This window comes from Oncorhynchus kisutch, linkage group LG1 (assembly GCF_002021735.2).
Source record: "Oncorhynchus kisutch isolate 150728-3 linkage group LG1, Okis_V2, whole genome shotgun sequence".
In the NCBI taxonomy this organism is placed as follows: domain Eukaryota; kingdom Metazoa; phylum Chordata; class Actinopteri; order Salmoniformes; family Salmonidae; genus Oncorhynchus; species Oncorhynchus kisutch.
Window position 1 is genome coordinate 39301320 of NC_034174.2, and position 19813 is coordinate 39321132.

Consider the following 19813-nt stretch of genomic DNA (forward strand, 5'->3'; position numbering starts at 1 on the left):
CTACTGCAAGGAGTATACATCAGCTTTGTTCTCAAGTTAAATGAAATATTCTGCCATAAAAGGTAGTAAAATAAAGTATGCTGTGAATGGCATATGCAATGAAATCAAGAAGATGCATTGAATCTTGAAAACCAATTACTAGATTTACTTCAGAAGAATGTACTTTTACTGTTTGGAACATTTAAAATACAGCTTAGTTTGGGTGAAAAAAAGCATAATCAATGCTTTACATACTCAATACAACAAAGTAATACCTACTTTTATTTTCCCTTCATTTTTTTTTAACCAATACTACTTAAATTAGTTGTATGCCCTCCCACAGTAAGTACTTTAAAGTAAGACATACCCACAGCAGAGCCTTTAAGGCTGGCCTGCGTAAATACCAAAAATGCCGTAAAATATGTAAATTGGCCTCTTTTCCTTGGTAACCACTGACCAAGCTAGATGATATTGGCATCTCAATCTAACCTGGTACAGTACATTTAAATAAAGGAGGCCATCTGAAAGTACTGGGTAAGACTACTACTCCTCTATTATATCTCTAGGCCAGGGTCAGTGAGACTAGACTCTGGATCTCATGTTCAGCTCCTATGATGGCGCACAGGCAAGGATCTTCTTGACGTAGTTGCGGACGTTGACATGGAGCTGATGGGAGGTGGCACTGAAGATCTCTGTGGCCAAAGCCCTGGTCTCCTCTGATCCATTCCACAGTGCACGGTACACAGGCAGTGTGTACTTCTGTTTCCCCTGGGAGCAAGATACAATTTAATATGCTAAAATACTACTATTTACATGATTGTTTCAGACACCTGAAAAATACTAATTTAGCTTTAAACGGACACTATAAAAAATACACATGGTATATCACACACACATATAAATATATTATATTTACTATAATAAAACAAACTAGCCTAAACAAAATGTGCCTGACAAATACTATAATTTGTGGTTATTATTTTGTACTTTTAACCATTTTTCTCCCCAATTGGGTAGTTAGTCTTGTCCCGTCGCTGCATCTCCTGTACGGACTCGGGAAAGGCAAAGGTCGAGAGCCATGTGTCCTCCGAAACATGACCCTCCCAAGCCGCACTGCTCGCTTAACCCGGAAGCCAGGTTCGATGCAATGCCTTAGACCGCTGTGCGATGCAGTGCCTTAGACCGCTGTGCCGACAATGTGTCGGAGGGAACACCGTACAACTGGCGACCAAGTCAGCTTGCAGGCGCCCAGCAGGAGTTACTAGAGCGCGATGGTACAAGGACATCCCGGCCGGCCAAACCCTCCCCTAACCTGGACGACGCTGGGCTAATTGTGCGCCGCCTCATGGGTCACCCGGTCATGGCCGGCTGTAACACAGCCTGGGATCGAACTCGAGTCTGTAGTGACACCTCGAGCACTGCGATGCAGTGCCTTAGACCGCTGTGCCACTCGGGAGGCCCTATAATTGATAGTTGAGGACCAAACATTTGTTTTTCTGACCTGACAGCTGAGGAAGCTGCGCACATGTTGATATCCTGGCTGGTGATAATTCTTGGCGACGATCTGGGCCCAGCGCAGTCGTAGCTCAGCGTTGTTTGACATCACGATGTGAGGGTACTGCTCCTCCAGTTTCTCCATATTACCTTATCAAAGTCGGAGGGATGGTACATCATTGGTGTGACTCATTTCAAAAGTAGTGTACGCACATCCAGACTTGCAGGTGCAAGTTACAAAAAGTAAAGTAATGAAAAAAGAATAGAGATCCACACACTGAGGAATTGGGGTGAATCACATGCATCTTCATAACAATGATTGTGCTAAGGATATCAGTACAGAAGTGTTGTTACCATCGTGTCCTACCTCTAGGGAGTGGGGACTTCTCTATGATCTTTTCCAAGAAGTAGACAGCCTGGTTAGTCTTCCATGCCTGGATGTTGGTCTTCTTGATGCTGGCCATATCCAGGACCTCGGCAGCCCACAGCTCTGACAGCTGCTCAGCAGGCTTCATCAGGCTCTTGCCAGCCGACAGGTCAGGGAGGTAGGGAGGCCAACCGGGCACATTGAGCCATCTATCAAATTCCAGACCTAGCAAAGAGACCACAAGGAGAGTGAGGTCAGTTTGTAACAGCAAACTCACTTCCACGCTTAAATACTCATTCTAAAAAGGCAAATACGACCCTAAAAAGGGTAAAACTACTGTGTTTTACCCTTAATCATATCTACTCCTTTCTTCTTCAGGTCAGGGAAATACTCCAGGAAGAACTCCAGAGCGTCCTCTGCCATAACACTGCGGAATTTGAACTTGTCAATGTAGGCCTGTGAGAAGAAACACCCACATGTCAGACTGTTGCCCTCGCTCACTCAGACACAGACAGACAGACAGACTGACAAGTCAAAAGTTGACACACATACTCTGGAATGAGTTTCTTTGGTTTGACTATTTTCTACATTGTAGAATAATAGCAAAGACCAAAAAAAGATATTCTTCAAATTAGCCACCCTTTGCCTTGATGACAGCTTTGCACACTCTTGGCATTCTCTCAACCAGCTTCACCTGGAATGCTTTTCCATCCATCTTGAAGGATTTCCCAAATATTCACATATTTGATGTCTTCACTATTATTCTACAATGTAGAAAATAGAAGAAAAACCCTGGAATGAGTAGGTGTCCAAACTTTTGACTGGTACTGTAAGTATTCACACCTAGCAGTCTTTCAATGGGTTTCATGTCTGGGCTTTGGCCACTCAAGGACCTTCACATAATTCTTCTGAAGCCATTCCAGCATTGCTTTGGCTATATCCTTGGGGTCATTCTCCTGTTGGAATGTAACATTTTCACTCTAGTCTAAGGTCGTTTGCACTCTGAAGCAGGTCCTCATCAAGGATTTGCCAGTATTTGGCTCCATTTATTGTTCCCTTTATCCTTACCAGTCCCTAACGCTGAAAAACATCCCCAGAGTATGATGCTACCACCCCTATGCTTCACAGTAGGGATGGTGTTCGACGGGTGATTAGCTGTGCCTGGTTTTCGCCAGACATAGTGCTTTGCATTCAGGCCAAGTAGTTTTTATTTTTATTCATCAGACCACAGAATATTTTGCCGTCTTTTTGCAAACTCCAGGCGTGCTATCATGTGCATTTTTTTCAGGAGTGGCTTCCATTTGGCCACTCTTCCATAAAGCCCAGATTGGTGAAGTGCTGTAGGGACTGTTGTCCTTCTGGCAGGTTCTCCTATCTCAGCCAAGGAACCTTCTGTCAGAGTGGTCATTGGGTTCTTGGTCACCCCCCTGACCAAGGTCCTTCTTGCCCGGTTCCTTAGTTTGGTCGGACGACCAGCTCTAAGCAGAGTCTGGGTAGTTCCATATTTTTCAAATTTTCAAATGATGGCAAACACTGTGCTCTTGGAAACGTTCAACACTCTAGAAATAGTTTAATACCCTTCCCCAGATACAGTGCCTTGCGAAAGTATTCGGCCCCCTTGAACTTTGCGACCTTTTGCCACATTTCAGGCTTCAGACATAAAGATATAAAACTGAATGTTTTTGTGAAGAATCAACAACAAGTGGGACACAATCATGAAGTGGAATGACATTTATTGGATATTTCAAACTTTTTTAACAAATCAAAAACTGAAAAATTGGGCGTGCAAAATTATTCAGCCCCTTTAAGTTAATACTTTGTAGCGCCACCTTTTGCAGCGATTACAGCTGTAAGTCGCTTGGGGTATGTCTCTATCAGTTTTGCACATCGAGAGACTGAATTTTTTTTCCCATTCCTCCTTGCAAAACAGCTCGAGCTCAGTGAGGTTGGATGGAGAGCATTTGTGAACAGCAGTTTTCAGTTCTTTCCACAGATTCTCGATTGGATTCAGGTCTGGACTTTGACTTGGCCATTCTAACACCTGGATATGTTTATTTTTGAACCATTCCATTGTAGATTTTGCTTTATGTTTTGGATCATTGTCTTGTTGGAAGACAAATCTCCATCCCAGTCTCAGGTCTTTTGCAGACTCCATCAGGTTCTCTTCCAGAATGGTCCTGTATTTGGCTCCATCCATCTTCCCATCAATTTTAACCATCTTCCCTGTCCCTGCTGAAGAAAAGCAGGTCCAAACCATGATGCTGCCACCACCATGTTTGACAGTGGGGATGGTGTGTTCAGGGTGATGAGTTGTGTTGCTTTTACGCCAAGCATAACGTTTTGCATTGTTGCCAAAAAGTTCAATTTTGGTTTCATCTGACCAGAGCACCTTCTTCCACATGTTTGGTGTGTCTCCCAGGTGGCTTGTGGCAAACTTTAAACAACACTTTTTATGGATATCTTTAAGAAATGGCTTTCTTCTTGCCACTCTTCCATAAAGGCCAGATTTGTGCAATATACGACTGATTGTTGTCCTATGGACAGAGTCTCCCACCTCAGCTGTAGATCTCTGCAGTTCATCCAGAGTGATCATGGGCCTCTTGGCTGCATCTCTGATCAGTCTTCTCCTTGTATGAGCTGAAAGTTTAGAGGGACGGCCAGGTCTTGGTAGATTTGCAGTGGTCTGATACTCCTTCCATTTCCATATTATCGCTTGCACAGTGCTCCTTGGGATGTTTAAAGCTTGGGAAATCTTTTTGTATCCAAATCCGGCTTTAAACTTCTTCACAACAGTATCTCTGACCTGCCTGGTGTGTTCCTTGTTCTTCATGATTCTCTCTGCGCTTTTAACGGACCTCTGAGACTATCACAGTGCAGGTGCATTTATACGGAGACTTGATTACACACAGGTGGATTGTATTTATCATCATTAGTCATTTAGGTCAACATTGGATCATTCAGAGATCCTCACTGAACTTCTGGAGAGAGTTTGCTGCACTGAAAGTAAAGGGGCTGAATAATTTTGCACGCCCAATTTTTCAGTTTGATTTGTTAAAAAAGTTTGAAATATCCAATAAATGTCGTTCCACTTCATGATTGTGTCCCACTTGTTGTTGATTCTTAAAAAAAATACAGTTTTATATCTTTATGTTTGAAGCCTGCAATGTGGCAAAAGGTCACAAAGTTCAAGGGGGCTGAATATTTTCGCAAGGCACTGTATATGCCTACAGACTGGTCCTTGGAATTCATGGTATAGTCTCTGCTCTGACATGCACTTTCAACTATAAAACCTTATAATACAGTGGTATAAAGTACTTAAGTAGTAATTTAAAGTATTTTTACTTAAGTAGAGTTTTGTTGTATTATTCATATTTTTGTCAACTTTTACTTCACTACATTCCAAAATAAAATTATGTACTTTATACTCCATACATTTTCCGTAACACCCAAAAGTACTCGTTACATTTGACAGGAAAATGGTCCAATTACTTTTGATACTTAAGTATATTTAAAACCAAATACTTTTAGACTTTTACTCAAGTATTATTTTACTGGGTGACTTTCACTTCAGTCATTTTCTATTAATGTATCTTTACTTTTACTCAAGTAAAGACAAATTAGTACTTTTCCACCACTGCTTATATAGACAGGTGTGTTTCTTTCTAAATCATGTCCAAACAACTGAATTGTCTACAGGTGGACTCCAATCAAGCTGTAGTGACATCTCAAGGATGATCAAAGGAAATTGGATGCACCGGAGCTCAATTTGGAGTGTCAGAGCAAAGTGGTGTGAATAGATATTTCTGTATTTCAATTTTCAATAAGTGTTCAAACATTTCAAAAAACATGTTTTCACTTTGTCATTAAAATTACATATTTAAATACATTTTTAATTCGGGCTTTAACAACAAAATGTGGAATAAGTCAAGGAGTATGAATACTTTCTGAAGGCACCGTAGAATGAGAAGCAACACCAACCTTGAGGAAGGCATCGAAGTGACTCTGGTCTCCAGCCAGGTGGGCCAGGTAAGAGACAAAACAGAAGCCCTTCTCATAAGGCGTCTCATTGTAAGTGTCATCAGGGTCAACACCTGAGGGATGGGAGAAAATAAAATGTTTTGCTTTAACTTGAGCAGTCATGATCAAGTGTATCAGTTCTATTGGGTCTGCAGCTCCATAGGCAAATCTCAGTCAGATTAACTACTAATTAAACTAAGACCACTTGGTTTTGGCTTTAGCCTTAGCAGTCAAGGGTAAATGTAAGCAGTCTGACCTGGTTTGATCTTCACACGCAGTTTATTGAGAGGGTGGTCCTCTCCGGTGTTGTCCATGTGCTGTCTGAGTAAAGCCCTCCCAGTGGCTGCCTCCAGACTAGTGATGGCCTCTCCTACAAATAACAACACAATAGACATCAGGGCTTTGAGAGTGATAAGACAGACAGGTGTGCACAAATAGCTGTGTAGACAACTACAGTTTACTTTCAAATGGAGGAGTTGTGAGACTTGAGGATGAGCCCATCATACATTGCTACAGCAGGGCTCGCCAATTCTATTTCTGGAGAGCTACCTTCCTGTAGGTTCACTCCAACCTCAGTTGTAACTAACTTGATTCAGCTAATAAACCAGCTAATTATTAGAATTAGGGACACTTGATTAAAGTTGGAGTGAAACCAACTGGACAGTAGCTCTCCAGGAACATGGTTGGAGAGCCCTGGTCTACAGTAGACAAACTATGACAAAGTGATGTACTATGCTGATGAAGAAAGGGCTTTATAAATTCAATTTGATTGATAGACAGTCTCTTACCGTAGATCTCCCTGCACACCCGGCGCTGGGCATACATGGTGAAGCCCTCGTTGAGCCAGAAGTCACCCCAGTTGGCATTGGTTACCAGATTACCGAACCAGCTGTGGCAGATCTCGTGCACAATGACATCAGCCAGTGAGCGGTCTCCGGCCAGGAGGCAGGGGGTGACGAAAGTGAGGCAGGGGTTCTCCATACCCCCGAAGGGGAATGACGGTGGCATGAACAGCACATCATACCTGAGGGGACGAACCAATTGTGTAGCTGTATGTTTATAAGCAGAATAAGTCATGACACTGCAAGCGCAAACTCAGTAGTCACCATCCCTAGTCATAGAAAGAGCTACCGTGTGCATTTTTTATTCTAGCCTAGCACTAAGACACCTGATTCAACTAATCAATCAATCCTACATTCCCTGTAGCGCTTCAGAACCAGGGTTGTTGACTGACCACTGAAGTATTGGACCATATTGTTATTTGGGGAATTTCACCTTCCCCAGACGTAGGGTCCAAATAGTTTCTCCCCCACAACCAGAAATTCCTCGATGACTCCGTCGTACTCCTGCTTGGCTGCCTGCAGCAGGCATGGCTCTGTCCATACTCGGGTCCTAAAAGATACAGATTTACAATTACTACCAAGCATTGAAACTCCATAGGCAAACACTATCATGCATGTTCTTCAAAGCACATTCTTCAGCAGCATTATATGGCCCATAAGTAGCAAGTGCAGTTTTCATTCAAGTTCAAACTTCATTCAAGTTGAACATTCACCCTGCTTTTTGATTCTCATCTCTCTACTCAGTCTGACACAGAGAATGTATTTTGCGGGTCAATGACCAACACGCCCAGGTTGTTATCAGTAAATGCTTTAGACAGGAGAGGAATATTGTCTTGTACCTACCGTGAGGTTAGGTGAGGTCCATACTAGAAGCAGAATGCTTAACACTATCAAATTACACCCCTTACTTGACCAAAACAAATTGTCAAACTGTCACAAGATTTAGAGGCCTAGCATGGGTGCCAGTCTATTTCTGATCTCTTGACAATTCCTTTTGGAATTGTCATATTTGGCTTAAGCACAAACAAATCAACAGCACAAACAGATCTGGGACCTAGCCAAGGCTACCAGGGGCGGCAGGTAGCCTAGTGGTTAGAGCATTGAGCCAGTAACCAAAAGGTTGCTAGATCAAATCCCAGAGTTGTCGTTCTGCCCCTGAACAAGGCAGTTAACCCACTGTTCCTAGACCGTCATTGTAAATAAGAATTTGTTCTTAATTGACTTGCCTAGTTAAATAAAGGTTAAATAAAACTTTTTTTTTTTTTAAAGGCAACGCAGACTCTTTCACCTTGGCCCCACCTCCGCAGAAACCAAGTCTCCTACAGCCAAGGCCACCAGGTAGGAGGGGATGGGCTGTTCCATGGTGAACAGGAACGTGTTGTCTGCCATCCTGTGTTCTCCCTTACTGGCACTCATGACTGCTGTGAAACCATCAGGAACCTGTGGAGGCAGACAGGGCAGTCTTCGGACAGAGTCATCATGATCGATAATGGTACCAATATCCATTACTAATACAGACAAAGTACTCGGAATGGTGGATAAGGTGAGGTTCCCACCATACATTAAGAGCTTTTTCATCAATGTGTGTTAATACTAGACCTATAATTCAAAGTGCTTTAAGTATTGAAAAACGAGTGAACACAACACACCAGGCAAAGCACATGAAGTTGAATGACAGGGCAAAATAGAATAAACAGGATAATAGACAAAAAAGATGTGAATGACAAAAAGGAAAAACACAGAAGCTTAATTATCCTGCAAAAAGAAAAAGATTGTGAGACAGCAATGTCTCTGTGGTTATCCTCCCATGGACATTGGCTCAGTCAGAGTCCAGTCCAGGGGCTCACCTTCACGGCGGCCGAGTAGGTGCTCTTGACGGCCGGCGTGTCAAAGCAGGGGAAGAAGGAGCGGTTGAGCACAGCCTGGCCCTGGGTGAAGACGTAAGGCTTGGCCTTCCCAGCTGTCTGCTCTGGATCCAGCCAGCACACCTAGTGGGTCAGGGGGGCAGAGACCAGGGTTTGAGTGTAGAGGTAGGGGCACACTTTACCTTCACAGCAACCGAGTAGGGGCTCTTAGTCATGGGGGTGTGGAAGCCAGGGAACAGGCTGCGGTTCAGCACAGGGAAGCCAGAGGTGTAGAGGAAAGGCTCTTTCTTTTCGGCAGTCTGAGCAGGCTCCAGCCATGATATCTACAAATGTATGCTGGGTTTAATGAGGATGGTGCAGTTCATGAATAGGCACTCATTTGTTACACTTATGTACAGTGCATTCGTCAAATATTTTGACCCCTTGACCTTTTCCACATTTTGTTACGTTACAGCCTTATTCGAAAATGGATTAAATAACAAAAAAAAAATACTCAAGCTACACACAATATCCCATCAAGACAAAGCAAAAACAGATTAAGAAATGTTTGCACAGTTATTCATTATAAACTGAATTATTTTATTTACAGTGCCTTGCGAAAGTATTCGGCCCCCTTGAACTTTGCGACCTTTTGCCACATTTCAGGCTTCAAACATAAAGATATAAAACTGTATTTTTTTGTGAAGAATCAACAAGTGGGACACAAATCATGAAGTGGAACGACATTTATTGGATATTTCAAACTTTTTTAACAAATCAAAAACTGAAAAATTGGGAGTGCAAAATTATTCAGCCCCCTTAAGTTAATACTTTGTAGCGCCACCTTTTGCTGCGATTACAGCTGTAAGTCGCTTGGGGTATGTCTATCAGTTTTGCACATTGAGAGACTGAATTTTTTTCCCATTCCTCCTTGCAAAACAGCTCGAGCTCAGTGAGGTTGGATGGAGAGCATTTGTGAACAGCAGTTTTCAGTTCTTTCCACAGATTCTCGATTGGATTCAGGTCTGGACTTTGACTTGGCCATTCTAACACCTGGATATGTTTATTTTTGAACCATTCCATTGTAGATTTTGCTTTATGTTTTGGATCATTGTCTTGTTGGAAGACAAATCTCCATCCCAGTCTCAGGTCTTTTGCAGACTCCATCAGGTTCTCTTCCAGAATGGTCCTGTATTTGGCTCCATCCATCTTCCCATCAATTTTAACCATCTTCCCTGTCCCAAACCATGATGCTGCCACCACCATGTTTGACAGTGGGGATGGTGTGTTCAGGGTGATGAGTTGTGTTGCTTTTACGCCAAGCATAACGTTTTGCATTGTTGACAAAAAGTTCAATTTTGGTTTCATCTGACCAGAGCACCTTCTTCCACATGTTTGGTGTGTCTCCCAGGTGGCTTGTGGCAAACTTTAAACAACACTTTTTATGGATATCTTTAAGAAATGGCTTTCTTCTTGCCACTCTTCCATAAAGGCCAGATTTGTGCAATATACAACTGATTGTTGTCCTATGGACAGAGTCTCCCACCTCAGCTGTAGATCTCTGCAGTTCATCCAGAGTGATCATGGGCCTCTTGGCTGCATCTCTGATCAGTCTTCTCCTTGTATGAGCTGAAAGTTTAGAGGGACGGCCAGGTCTTGGTAGATTTGCAGTGGTCTGATACTCCTTCCATTTCCATATTATCGCTTGCACAGTGCTCCTTGGGATGTTTAAAGCTTGGGAAATCTTTTTGTATCCAAATCCGGCTTTAAACTTCTTCACAACAGTATCTCTGACCTGCCTGGTGTGTTCCTTGTTCTTCATGATGCTCTCTGCGCTTTTAACGGACCTCTGAGACTATCACAGTGCAGGTGCATTTATACGGAGACTTGATTACACACAGGTGGATTGTATTTATCATCATTAGTCATTTAGGTCAACATTGGATCATTCAGAGATCCTCACTGAACTTCTGGAGAGAGTTTGCTGCACTGAAAGTAAAGGGGCTGAATAATTTTGCACGCCCAATTTTTCAGTTTTTGATTTGTTTAAAAAGTTTGAAATATCCAATAAATGTCGTTCCACTTCATGATTGTGTCCCACTTGTTGTTGATTCTTCAAAAAAATACAGTTTTATATCTTTATGTCTGAAGCCTGAAATGTGGCAAAAGGTCGCAAAGTTCAAGGGGGCCGAATACTTTCGCAAGGCACTGTACTTAAGTATTAAGACCCTTTACTCAGTACTTTGTTGAAGCACCTTTGGCAGTGATTACAGCCTTGAGTCTTCTTGGGTATGACACTACAAGCTTGGCACACCTGTATTTGGGGAGTTTGTCCCATTCTTCTCTGCAGATCCTCAAGCTCTGTCAGGTTGGATGGGGAGTGTTGCTGCACAGCTATTTTCAGGTCTCTCCAGAGATGTTCCAACGGGTTCAAATCCGGGCTCTGGCTGGGCCACACAAGGACATTCAGACACTTGTCCCGAAGCCACTCCTGTGTTGTCTGGCTGTGTGCTTCGGGTCATTATCCTGTTGGAAGGGGAACCTTCGCCCCAGTCTGAGGTCCTGAGCGCTCTGGTACAGGTCTTCATCAAGAATCTCTCTGTACTTTGCTCCGTTCATCTTTCCCTCGATGCTGACTAGTCTTCCAGTCCCTGCCGCTGAAAAACATCCCCACAGCATGATGCGGCCACCACCATGCTTCACCGTAGGGATGGTGTCAGGTTTCCTTCAGACGTGAGGCTTGGCATTCAGGCCAAAGAGTTCAATCTTTGCTTCATCAGATAATCTTTGTTTCTCATGGTCTGAGTCTTTAGGTGTCTTTTGGCAAACTCCAAGCAGGCTGTCATGTGCCTACTGTTCAAAAGATGGGGTCACTTAGATATTTCCTTGTTTTCCATGAAAACATACATGAAATGAGTAAAATGAATAGGAAATATAGTCAAGACGTTGACAAGGTTATAAATAATGATTTTTAATTGAAACAATAATTGTGTCCTTCAAACTTTGCTTTCGTCAAAGAATCTTCCATTTGCTGCAATTACAGCCATGCAGACCGTTGGCATTCTAGTTGTCAATTTGTGGAGGTAATCTGAAGCGACTTCACCCCATGCTTCCTGAAGCACCTCTCACAAGTTGGATTGGCACTTCTTACGTACCATACGGTCAAGCTGCTCCCACAACAGCTCAATAGGGTTGAGATCCGGTGACTGTGCTGGCCACTCCATTATAGACAGAATACCAGCGGACTGCTTCTTCCCTAAATAGTTATTGCATAGTTTGGAGCTGTGCTTTGGGTCATTGTCCTGTTGTAGGAGGAAATTGGCTCCAGTTAAGCGCCGTTCACAGGGTATGGCATGGTGTTGCAAAATGGAGTGATAGCCTTCCTTCTACCCTGTACGAATCTCCCACGAAAGCACCCCCAGACCATCACATAACCTCCACCATGCCTGACAGATGGTGTCAAGAACTCATACAGCATCTTTCATTTTTTCTGCGTCTCACGAATGTTCCTTTGTGATCCGAACACCTCAAACTTAGATTCTTCTGTCCATAACACTTTTTTCCAATCTTCCTCTGTCCGGTGTCTGTGTTCTTTCGCCCATCTTAATCTTTTATTTTTATTGGCCAGTCTGAGATATGGCTTTTTCTTCGCAACTCTGCCTAGAAGGCCAGGATCCCGGAGACGCCTCCTTCACTGTTGACGTTGAGATTGATGTTTTGCGAGAACTATTTAATGAAGCTACCAGTTGAGGAACTTGTGAGGCGTCTGTTTCTCAAACTAGATACTCTAATGTACTTGTCCTCTTGCTCAGTTGTGCACCGAGGCCTCCCACTCCTCTTTCTATTCTGCCAATTTCTCACATGGAATAGCCTTCATTTCTCAGAACAGACTGACGAGTTTAGGAAGAAAGTGCTTTGTTTCTGGCCATTTTGAGACTGTAATCGAACCCACAAATGCTGATTCTCCAGATACTCAACTAGTCTAAAGGCCAGTTTTATTTCTTTTTTAAATCAGCACCACAGTTTTCAGCCGTGCTAATATCCTTGCAAAAGGGTTTTCTAATGATCAATTAGCCTTTTAAAATTATAATCTTGGGTTATCTAACACAACATGCCATTGGAACACAGGAGTGATGGTTGCTGATAATAGGCCTCTGTACGCCTATGTAGATATTCCTTTAAAAATCCTCAGTTTCCAGCTACAATAGTCATTTACAACATTAACAATGTCTACACTGTATTTATGATCAATTATGTTATTTTTGGACAATGGCTTTTCTTTCAAAAACATGGACATTTCTAAGTGAACCCAAACTTTTGAACGGTAGTGTATGTTTATTTGTAATACATGGGGTATTGTGTGTAGATTGAGGGGGGGAAATGCCATAATCCATTTTAGAATAAGGTTGTAATTTAACAAAATGTGTTAAAAGTCAAGGGGTCTGAATAATTTCCAAATGGAGTGCATACTTCCAAGAAATGTGAAACTAAAAACTATGAAACGTTGCAGACTATGAATATAATGTATATCCAACAGAGTTGATCTAATTTGAAAAGGAAAAAAAAGGTTTTACGGTTTTAAATATACTGAAATAAAAAACGCAACAATTAACAATTTTACTGAGTTACAGTTCATAATTTAAAAAACGGCGTGGTAGAAAGGACCTTTCTCAACAACATTGACGCCCTGAATTTAGCAGCTGCTAAATCGACAGATCAGTTGGAAAAAGTGATGGGCTACTTTCTGCTCACGCCAAAGTCAGTGTAAACCGCAGTGACTTGACACAATGCTGGCCAAACAAGATGTAGCTACAAACAAAACAGAGTTAAATGGTTCCAGTCTACCGTGAAGTGTTCATCCATGTATACGGACGGGTAAGAGTCTAGCTACATTTTAAGATATTATACGTTTTCATTGAAAGTTAAAGAGTACTGTTAGCTAGTTATGGAACGTTACGTGTATGATCTGTGTAGTAATATTATTTGAATCAGAGAACCTAGTTGTTAGCTTTAGCTACCTGCAGATTCATACTACAGCTATGACAACATTTGTATAGGTAGTCGTATGAGTTCGGATTATGCCAGTCCATTGCTTAGCTAGCTAGCTAGCTACATGACTAAACAAGACTCCACTTCGACAGATGATTACATGACCCGTCAAGTTAGCCAGGTGTGTCTGGCGGTGCTTATGGCCATCTATTGTATTTCATGTGCGTCAGGTAAGCATCATCTAATAATTATAAAATATTTGTATCTGGACACATTTTTATATTGCTACTGCGCAAGTAACCATTTTACACCTTCTGTATCCTGTGGATGTGACTTATAAAGTTAGTTCATATTTGATATAGTGTGTGTTACCAAAGAAGGTAATGTGAAGAACAACATGACCTGCACCAAAATCAGATTAGGATACAGGCCAAGGACTAGATAGTGTATTGTTACCTGGAATTTTTCCTTTTTGTAGGCCACTACTTTTACCACTTTTAGTCTTAATCTTTGGTTGTTTACTAAACTACTCACTCTGTTTAACACATGGCCTCGCATGTGAATCCTTAAAGAGACGGGTGAGGCTAAGAAGGTGTGAATGATGCTGAATGGATGTAGACAAAGAAGAGCTCTCCAGTAGGTGTGCCAAAACATTCCAGGACCATTTTCTCAAAAGAGGGGTTACAAGTTTATGAACTTTTAAAGCAGAATTACTTTCCCATTGTTCTTCAACTGCAGTGTATGATATACCGGTCTCTACTTTTATCCAACATTTATCCAAAAAAATCACATTTTTCTACATGAAACCGAATCGAGGCGAACGGTCACATAAGGAAAAAAGTAAATTTATTTAAATTCATTAGGCCCTAATCTTTGAATTTCACATGACTGGGCAGGAGCAGCCATAGGCCTGGGAGGGCATAGGCCCACCCAATTGAGAGCCAGGCCCACCCACTGGGGAGCCAGGCCCAGCCAATAAGAAATAATTATTCCCCACAAAAGGGCTTTATTACAGACAGAAATATTCCTCAGTTATTCCTCAGTTTCATCAGCTGTCTGGGTGACTGGTTTCAGATGATCCTGCAGGTGAAGAAATCTGGTGGACATTCCTGCAGTCAGCATGCCAATTGTACACTCCCTCAAAACTTTACACATCTGTGGCATTGTGTTGTGACAAATCTGCACATGTTAGTGGCCTTTTATTGTCCCCAGCCCTGTGTAATGATCATGCTGTTTAATCAGCTTCTTGATATGCCACACCTGTCAGGTGGATAGATCATCTTGGCAAAGGAGAAATAAATGTACACTAACGGAGATTTAAACAAATTTGAGCACAAAATTTGAGAAATAAGCTTTTTGTGCATATGTAAAAAAAATATTAAAAAAGAAAGTGTATTTCAGCTCATTAAAAATGGGACCAACATTTTACATGTTGTGTTTGTATTTTTCTTCTGTATAGGTTCAAATAGAAATACATTCTTGGTAACCAATCATCTGGAAGTAACAAGCTAGTGTTGTTGTTGCTAGGTAAACTGACTCTAGTTACGACGACTGAATGACATTCACTTACCCCTGGTCCATCGGATGCAAGAAACTTGACCACCACTCGAAACTGTTCCTCAATTTTACATGGTGCTGGGAATTTTACAACCAGTGTGGTGCCATAACTGGTGAAATTGCGCGTCATGAATTCTACTTTCACTGAATCCGAATCATCTTCACTTCGGCAGTAGGACACCTCTTGCATTGAGAGGGAGGGATGAATGTCCAACAGTAGCTCGCTTTGAGAATCTTGGATGCATTTCAGCTGTAGCGTTTCAGTTCCTCTCAAAGTTCTCTTCTCAAAGTCCACGCTTAGATCCAAGTGGAAGTGTTTTATCTTGAATTGACGAAAGCTCGAAGACGTAGCCACGTCCTCTGCTAGATCGGAGTGCAGTTTGAGAGATTTTTCCATATTTTAGTAGCCTACAGCAAGAATAACTGGGTAAACGTGAGTCTTCCTCCAACGATTGGCTGCACCGCTTCTTCTTCTTCCTCGGTGGGGTGTTATCGGCGATTGGCATCCAACAGCTGCACCTCTCCAGCATCAACACACAAAAAAGTACTTCTGGGTCACGGAAATCTTCAAAATAAAAGTCCTCGCATAATAGTAGAAAAGTGTCAATAACCTGTTTTATTCATGATATATGAAAAATAAATTACAATGATTCATATTTGTTAATATTTAAGTGACATTTGGCTTTTAAAACATCTTCCATGGTCCAATAAATGCCACCAATGCGAATGACTGTATATGGAATACATATTGGTTTATAGAGCAAACACTATTCTGGGTTCAGCAGTAGAAGTATTGTAGGAGAAAAATATGGGGTGTTAAAGGATGGAAAATGTAGGTGCTGGATTTTAGGCCGGTAGCAACCACCACAGGGTGTCCGTTCAGAACACAAGGAAGCAGTAGTTCCAGTTCAAGGGTTTAATGAAGATCCACACACACAACACCACTCTCTGTGATACTAATTGTGCTTATTTAACTGCATGCACAATAAAACATCTGAAAGAAAACAACATTTTTCTAATGTGGTAGAATAAGCAGTGGTGGAAAAGTACTCTAATGTCATACTTGAGTAAAAGTAAAGATACATAAAAAAAATGACAAAAGTAAAAGTCCGAGTAAAATACTACTTGAGTAAAAGTCTAAAAGTATTTGGTTTTGAATATACTTAAGTATCCAAATTAAATGGAATTGCTAAAATATACTTAAGTATCAAAAGTAAAAGTATAAATCATTTCAAATTCCTTATATTAAGCAAACGAGACACCACTATTTTATTTGTATTTTTATTGATGGATAGCCAGGGGCACACCTCAACACTCACACATAATTTACAAACAAAGCATTTGTGTTTAGTGAGTACACCAGATCAGAGGCAGTAGGGATGACCAGGCATGCTCTCTTGATAAGTGCGTGTCCTGTCAAAATGTAAGGAGTACCTTTGGGTGTAAAGGAAAATGTAGCGAAGTAAAAGTAAAACTAGTATAAATAGTAAAGTATACATAGTAAAGTACTGATACAACAAAAAAACATAGTACTTTAACGTATTTTTACTTAAGTACTTTACACCACTGAGAATAAGCAGGAGACAAACATCGGTTGGTCAGCAGAACGAAAACTACAGACTGCCTGAGGCCCTGCCTGGTCCGGTATTACAATAAGTCCCGGGGAAAAAGGCTGCTGATTGGCTAATAAAATGATGATTGCCAAGACTTTATTTAAAAAAATAAAAACATTTGGGGTCTTGAAAAGGAGATGAGCTGGCCGTTTTTACATTAGGGAATATTTAGTAGGGTCCGTATCTGGGTGCCGCAGTAAAAGTATTGTAGGAAATACTTACGTCGGATATATAAAATGTACATGTATGGTGTCATTTCACGGGGCTTTGAATAATACACAGTGTTGCTGGCTTTTTACTCCACCCATTCCATAGGTAGCCACAATTCGAAGCACTGTATATGTAATACATACTTATGGCTTATGCCAGTGGTCCTTAAGGACCCAAATGAGAAATCCTATGTTTTCCTGGGACCAAAGCTTATGAAAACATGCCACTAGACGTAAATATTTGTACATTTCATTGCCCTTATGCTTAAAACAAATGCAATTTGTACAAATACAATTAAATACCCATAGCAATTCATGCTATTTGATTAAAAACACTTAAATATCTGTCTAGGTTGGAACTGTTGCTGTTAAAATACAATAAATAATTTTAATTCTGAACTGGAATAAACTAATTGATCACATCACACAGCTGTATAACACACACACACACACACACACACACACACACACACACACACACACACACACACACAGTCCTAATCAGAGGTGTGTGGCTGGTTGAAGTTTTCAACAAGCATGTCTTTTCTGTGCTTAGTTTATTACAGTGCAACCCTGAGGTCATGCTCAGCTTTGAGTCTGTTTCTGTACTTTAAAAAAAAGTATGCCAGAGTTGAGAACCCTGACTCGCATAGGTATGTGGTGCCAAACTGGATCAGAGCATCTAATGCTTTCTCAGTCAGGCAGGAGACCGCTTCCTGCTGTAGATAAGCAACCCAGAACTGTGTGTGTGTGTTTGCCTCAAAAAGCATCTTGCTTCAAATCAGTTTAACAGCAACAGCTCCAACCTAGACTTGTTTTCAACAATCATTTCTACAGTAAGATGTACAGTAGACCTGATCATTTTTTGTATTCATATGTACTGTTACTTAGGGTTGCACTAACAGTAGCTAGTTAGCTTGGTTTGGCTAACGTTAGCTAGCTATTAGCTGTGTTCAATGGGATTGTTTTAAAGGGAAACATATCTACTACTGAGAAAGTACTCCCTTATTTCTGCTTATCACTTGTTATAAAATGAAAACAATGCCTTGCTAGCTGACTTACTTTTCCACTGGCTAAGCACTGTTTCCTGAAGCATTCTACCCTGTTCTGGCAAAAACTATTCTGGGTGCCACAGTAAAAAGGTTGTTTCTGAATATTCAGTAGGTTCTGTAGATCCTTCCTCGCTTATTTCGATGTCAACCTCTCCAATTACATGATGCGCATTTGATTCAGTTTTCATAGAGTTTACGATTTCCTCATCTGATAAACCTCTACTACGACTTTGTCTCTAAGTGGTAGTATTCATTCCCAATATCTTGGGTGTCTGAGATTTGATTGAGCTGCACCAATGACACTCCATATCAGGATGAAGATCAGAAACAGGTTCTTTATCCTCAAGTGTGTACATTTTGCATATTAAGTTGGCAGTCTGTGGCTCCTCTGAGCAGTTAACATTCCCTTATTGAAATTCTCCACAGGTTTTTGTACCTGAGCCTCATTTACATTCTGTTTGTACCATTTTGTTTAATTTCACCTTGTCACTAGCAACATAATTCCAATTGGCCATTGCAATGTTTTGCCAACTTCATCCCAAAATTGGAAATCAAATGTTTAATTATGCTACATAACAATGTATTGACATTGAAATAGCATGGTAATCCCAAAAACAACTTCTTGGGGGGGATTCTTAAAATCCCCCCCCAATTTTGGATTTAAGTTGTTTTGTAGTATTATTGTTCAATGTGACATCCATGGTTAAATAAAGTCCAACTTTCAAGTACCAATAATCTATATACAAAAAGTGTATTATAATGCATTATAAATTAAGGGTTTATAATGGGCATAATTAATGTCCAAAAGCAGGGGGCAATCATGAGCCATGAATGCAACCGGCAGTAACTTGAACTTGGTTGCCAGTCAAAGAGCTTTTTTGCTGCAAATGTCTGTCAGGGAGAGACTAGTAAATTGATAAAAGATAGTGCACCGTCAACACTGAATGGTCAAATGATGACAAAATAATGTGTAACCAATGATAATAATATTGGTACTTATTCTGATCCTATGCATATCACCACTCAGAAACTTCCCATTGGAACTGAATTCCCAACACTGAAGAAAGTGAAGTTTAACAGAATGACACTGATAGGATTAACATTATAAATCTTTATTTAATTCATTTCTAAAGAGAAACTTTTTCCTTTTAGAAAAACAATATCTAAATATATTTTAGAAACATTTTCGATAGTACTTAACACATCAATAGATCCGTACAAAAAAACAGCTAACAAACTAACCATGAAAGAATGTTCAACACAGCGGCTCTTTCACAGTAAAAAGGGAGGCACCAGGGGAACGTTGTAGTCTGTTGCTTTGTGCCTTTGACTTTCGTGTTGCCCTGGTAACATGTTGAAGTCAATAATATAAAGCCTCAGATCCTCTTTGATACTATGCCCAGTCTCTCGCTCTCTCTCATCTCATATCAGCACCAAGTCCAGTGATGTAATAAATTAATAAATAAATAGGGCTCTGTGGGCCGGGGGAGGTCAGAGCTTTCCAGAGAGAGGGTGGCACTGGGGGCCCTCTCACTAGTCCTACACCTGACTGACGATCTCAGAGTCGTCATCCACAAACCACTGCACTGGGGACCCGTCCGCTGCCCTCTGAATGACACGTCTCTGGGGAGCCTGCAGATGGGATGACAAAAACAGGGAACATTTATTTCAATGTCTGTTTTTTCAAGTCAGTACTAATAGAGTTAGGCTTTTAAATATCACAAGAAATAACATTATTGGTTCATAGTATGGAGAAAAGGCAACAAAGTAGATCATTGCAATAATGTTTCTAGTGGTGGTTCCCTGCAACCCTTCAGGTCCAGGAGTGAGTATACTGCCCTACAGCAGAC

The 19813-nt window shown here is 41.2% G+C and overlaps 2 protein-coding genes across 7 annotated transcripts in view; both read right to left on the bottom strand.

Moving 5' to 3' along the window:
* Nucleotides 1-117: 117 nt before the first annotated feature.
* On the bottom strand, nucleotides 118-15638 carry rnpep (arginyl aminopeptidase (aminopeptidase B)). Of its 3 annotated transcripts, none has more exons than XM_020487826.2 (11): nucleotides 15103-15638; nucleotides 8747-8887; nucleotides 7988-8139; nucleotides 7133-7249; nucleotides 6646-6881; nucleotides 6114-6227; nucleotides 5819-5931; nucleotides 2188-2296; nucleotides 1841-2065; nucleotides 1481-1623; nucleotides 118-747 (listed from the first exon to the last, which is right to left on the bottom strand). In XM_020487826.2, exons 1-11 carry the CDS (start codon nucleotides 15484-15486, stop codon nucleotides 589-591), a joined length of 1893 nt encoding a protein of 630 aa, XP_020343415.1. In that variant the 5' UTR covers nucleotides 15487-15638; the 3' UTR covers nucleotides 118-588. The 3 variants fall into 3 exon arrangements, with proteins under 3 accessions (XP_020343415.1, XP_020343408.1, XP_031679664.1); XM_020487819.2 differs by lacking the exon at nucleotides 8747-8887 and adding an exon at nucleotides 8547-8687 and having other exon boundaries at nucleotides 15103-15633; XM_031823804.1 differs by having other exon boundaries at nucleotides 8547-8887; nucleotides 15103-15633.
* A 3421-nt stretch (nucleotides 15639-19059) lies between these two features.
* inavab (innate immunity activator b) overlaps nucleotides 19060-19813 on the bottom strand; it is a 39957-nt gene continuing 39203 nt past the window's right edge. For all 4 annotated transcript variants that reach the window (XM_020487809.2, XM_020487789.2, XM_031823849.1 and 1 more), the window contains exon 10: nucleotides 19060-19595. In XM_020487809.2, the coding sequence (XP_020343398.1) occupies nucleotides 19503-19595 (93 nt within the window). In that variant the 3' untranslated portion in view covers nucleotides 19060-19502. The remainder of the gene's footprint in view (nucleotides 19596-19813) is intronic.

Coding starts and splice junctions, on each gene's coding strand:
- rnpep (XM_020487826.2), bottom strand. CDS start 15,486: ATGGAAAAATCTCTCAAACTGCACTCCGATCTAGCAGAGGACGTGGCT. Junction 8,140..8,746: donor CCTACTCGGTTGCTGTGAAG/GTAAAGTGTGCC, acceptor CTGCCTCCACAG/GTTCCTGATGGTTTCACAGC. Junction 748..1,480: donor GCAGCTTCCTCAGCTGTCAG/GTCAGAAAAACA, acceptor TCTTGCTCCCAG/GGGAAACAGAAGTACACACT.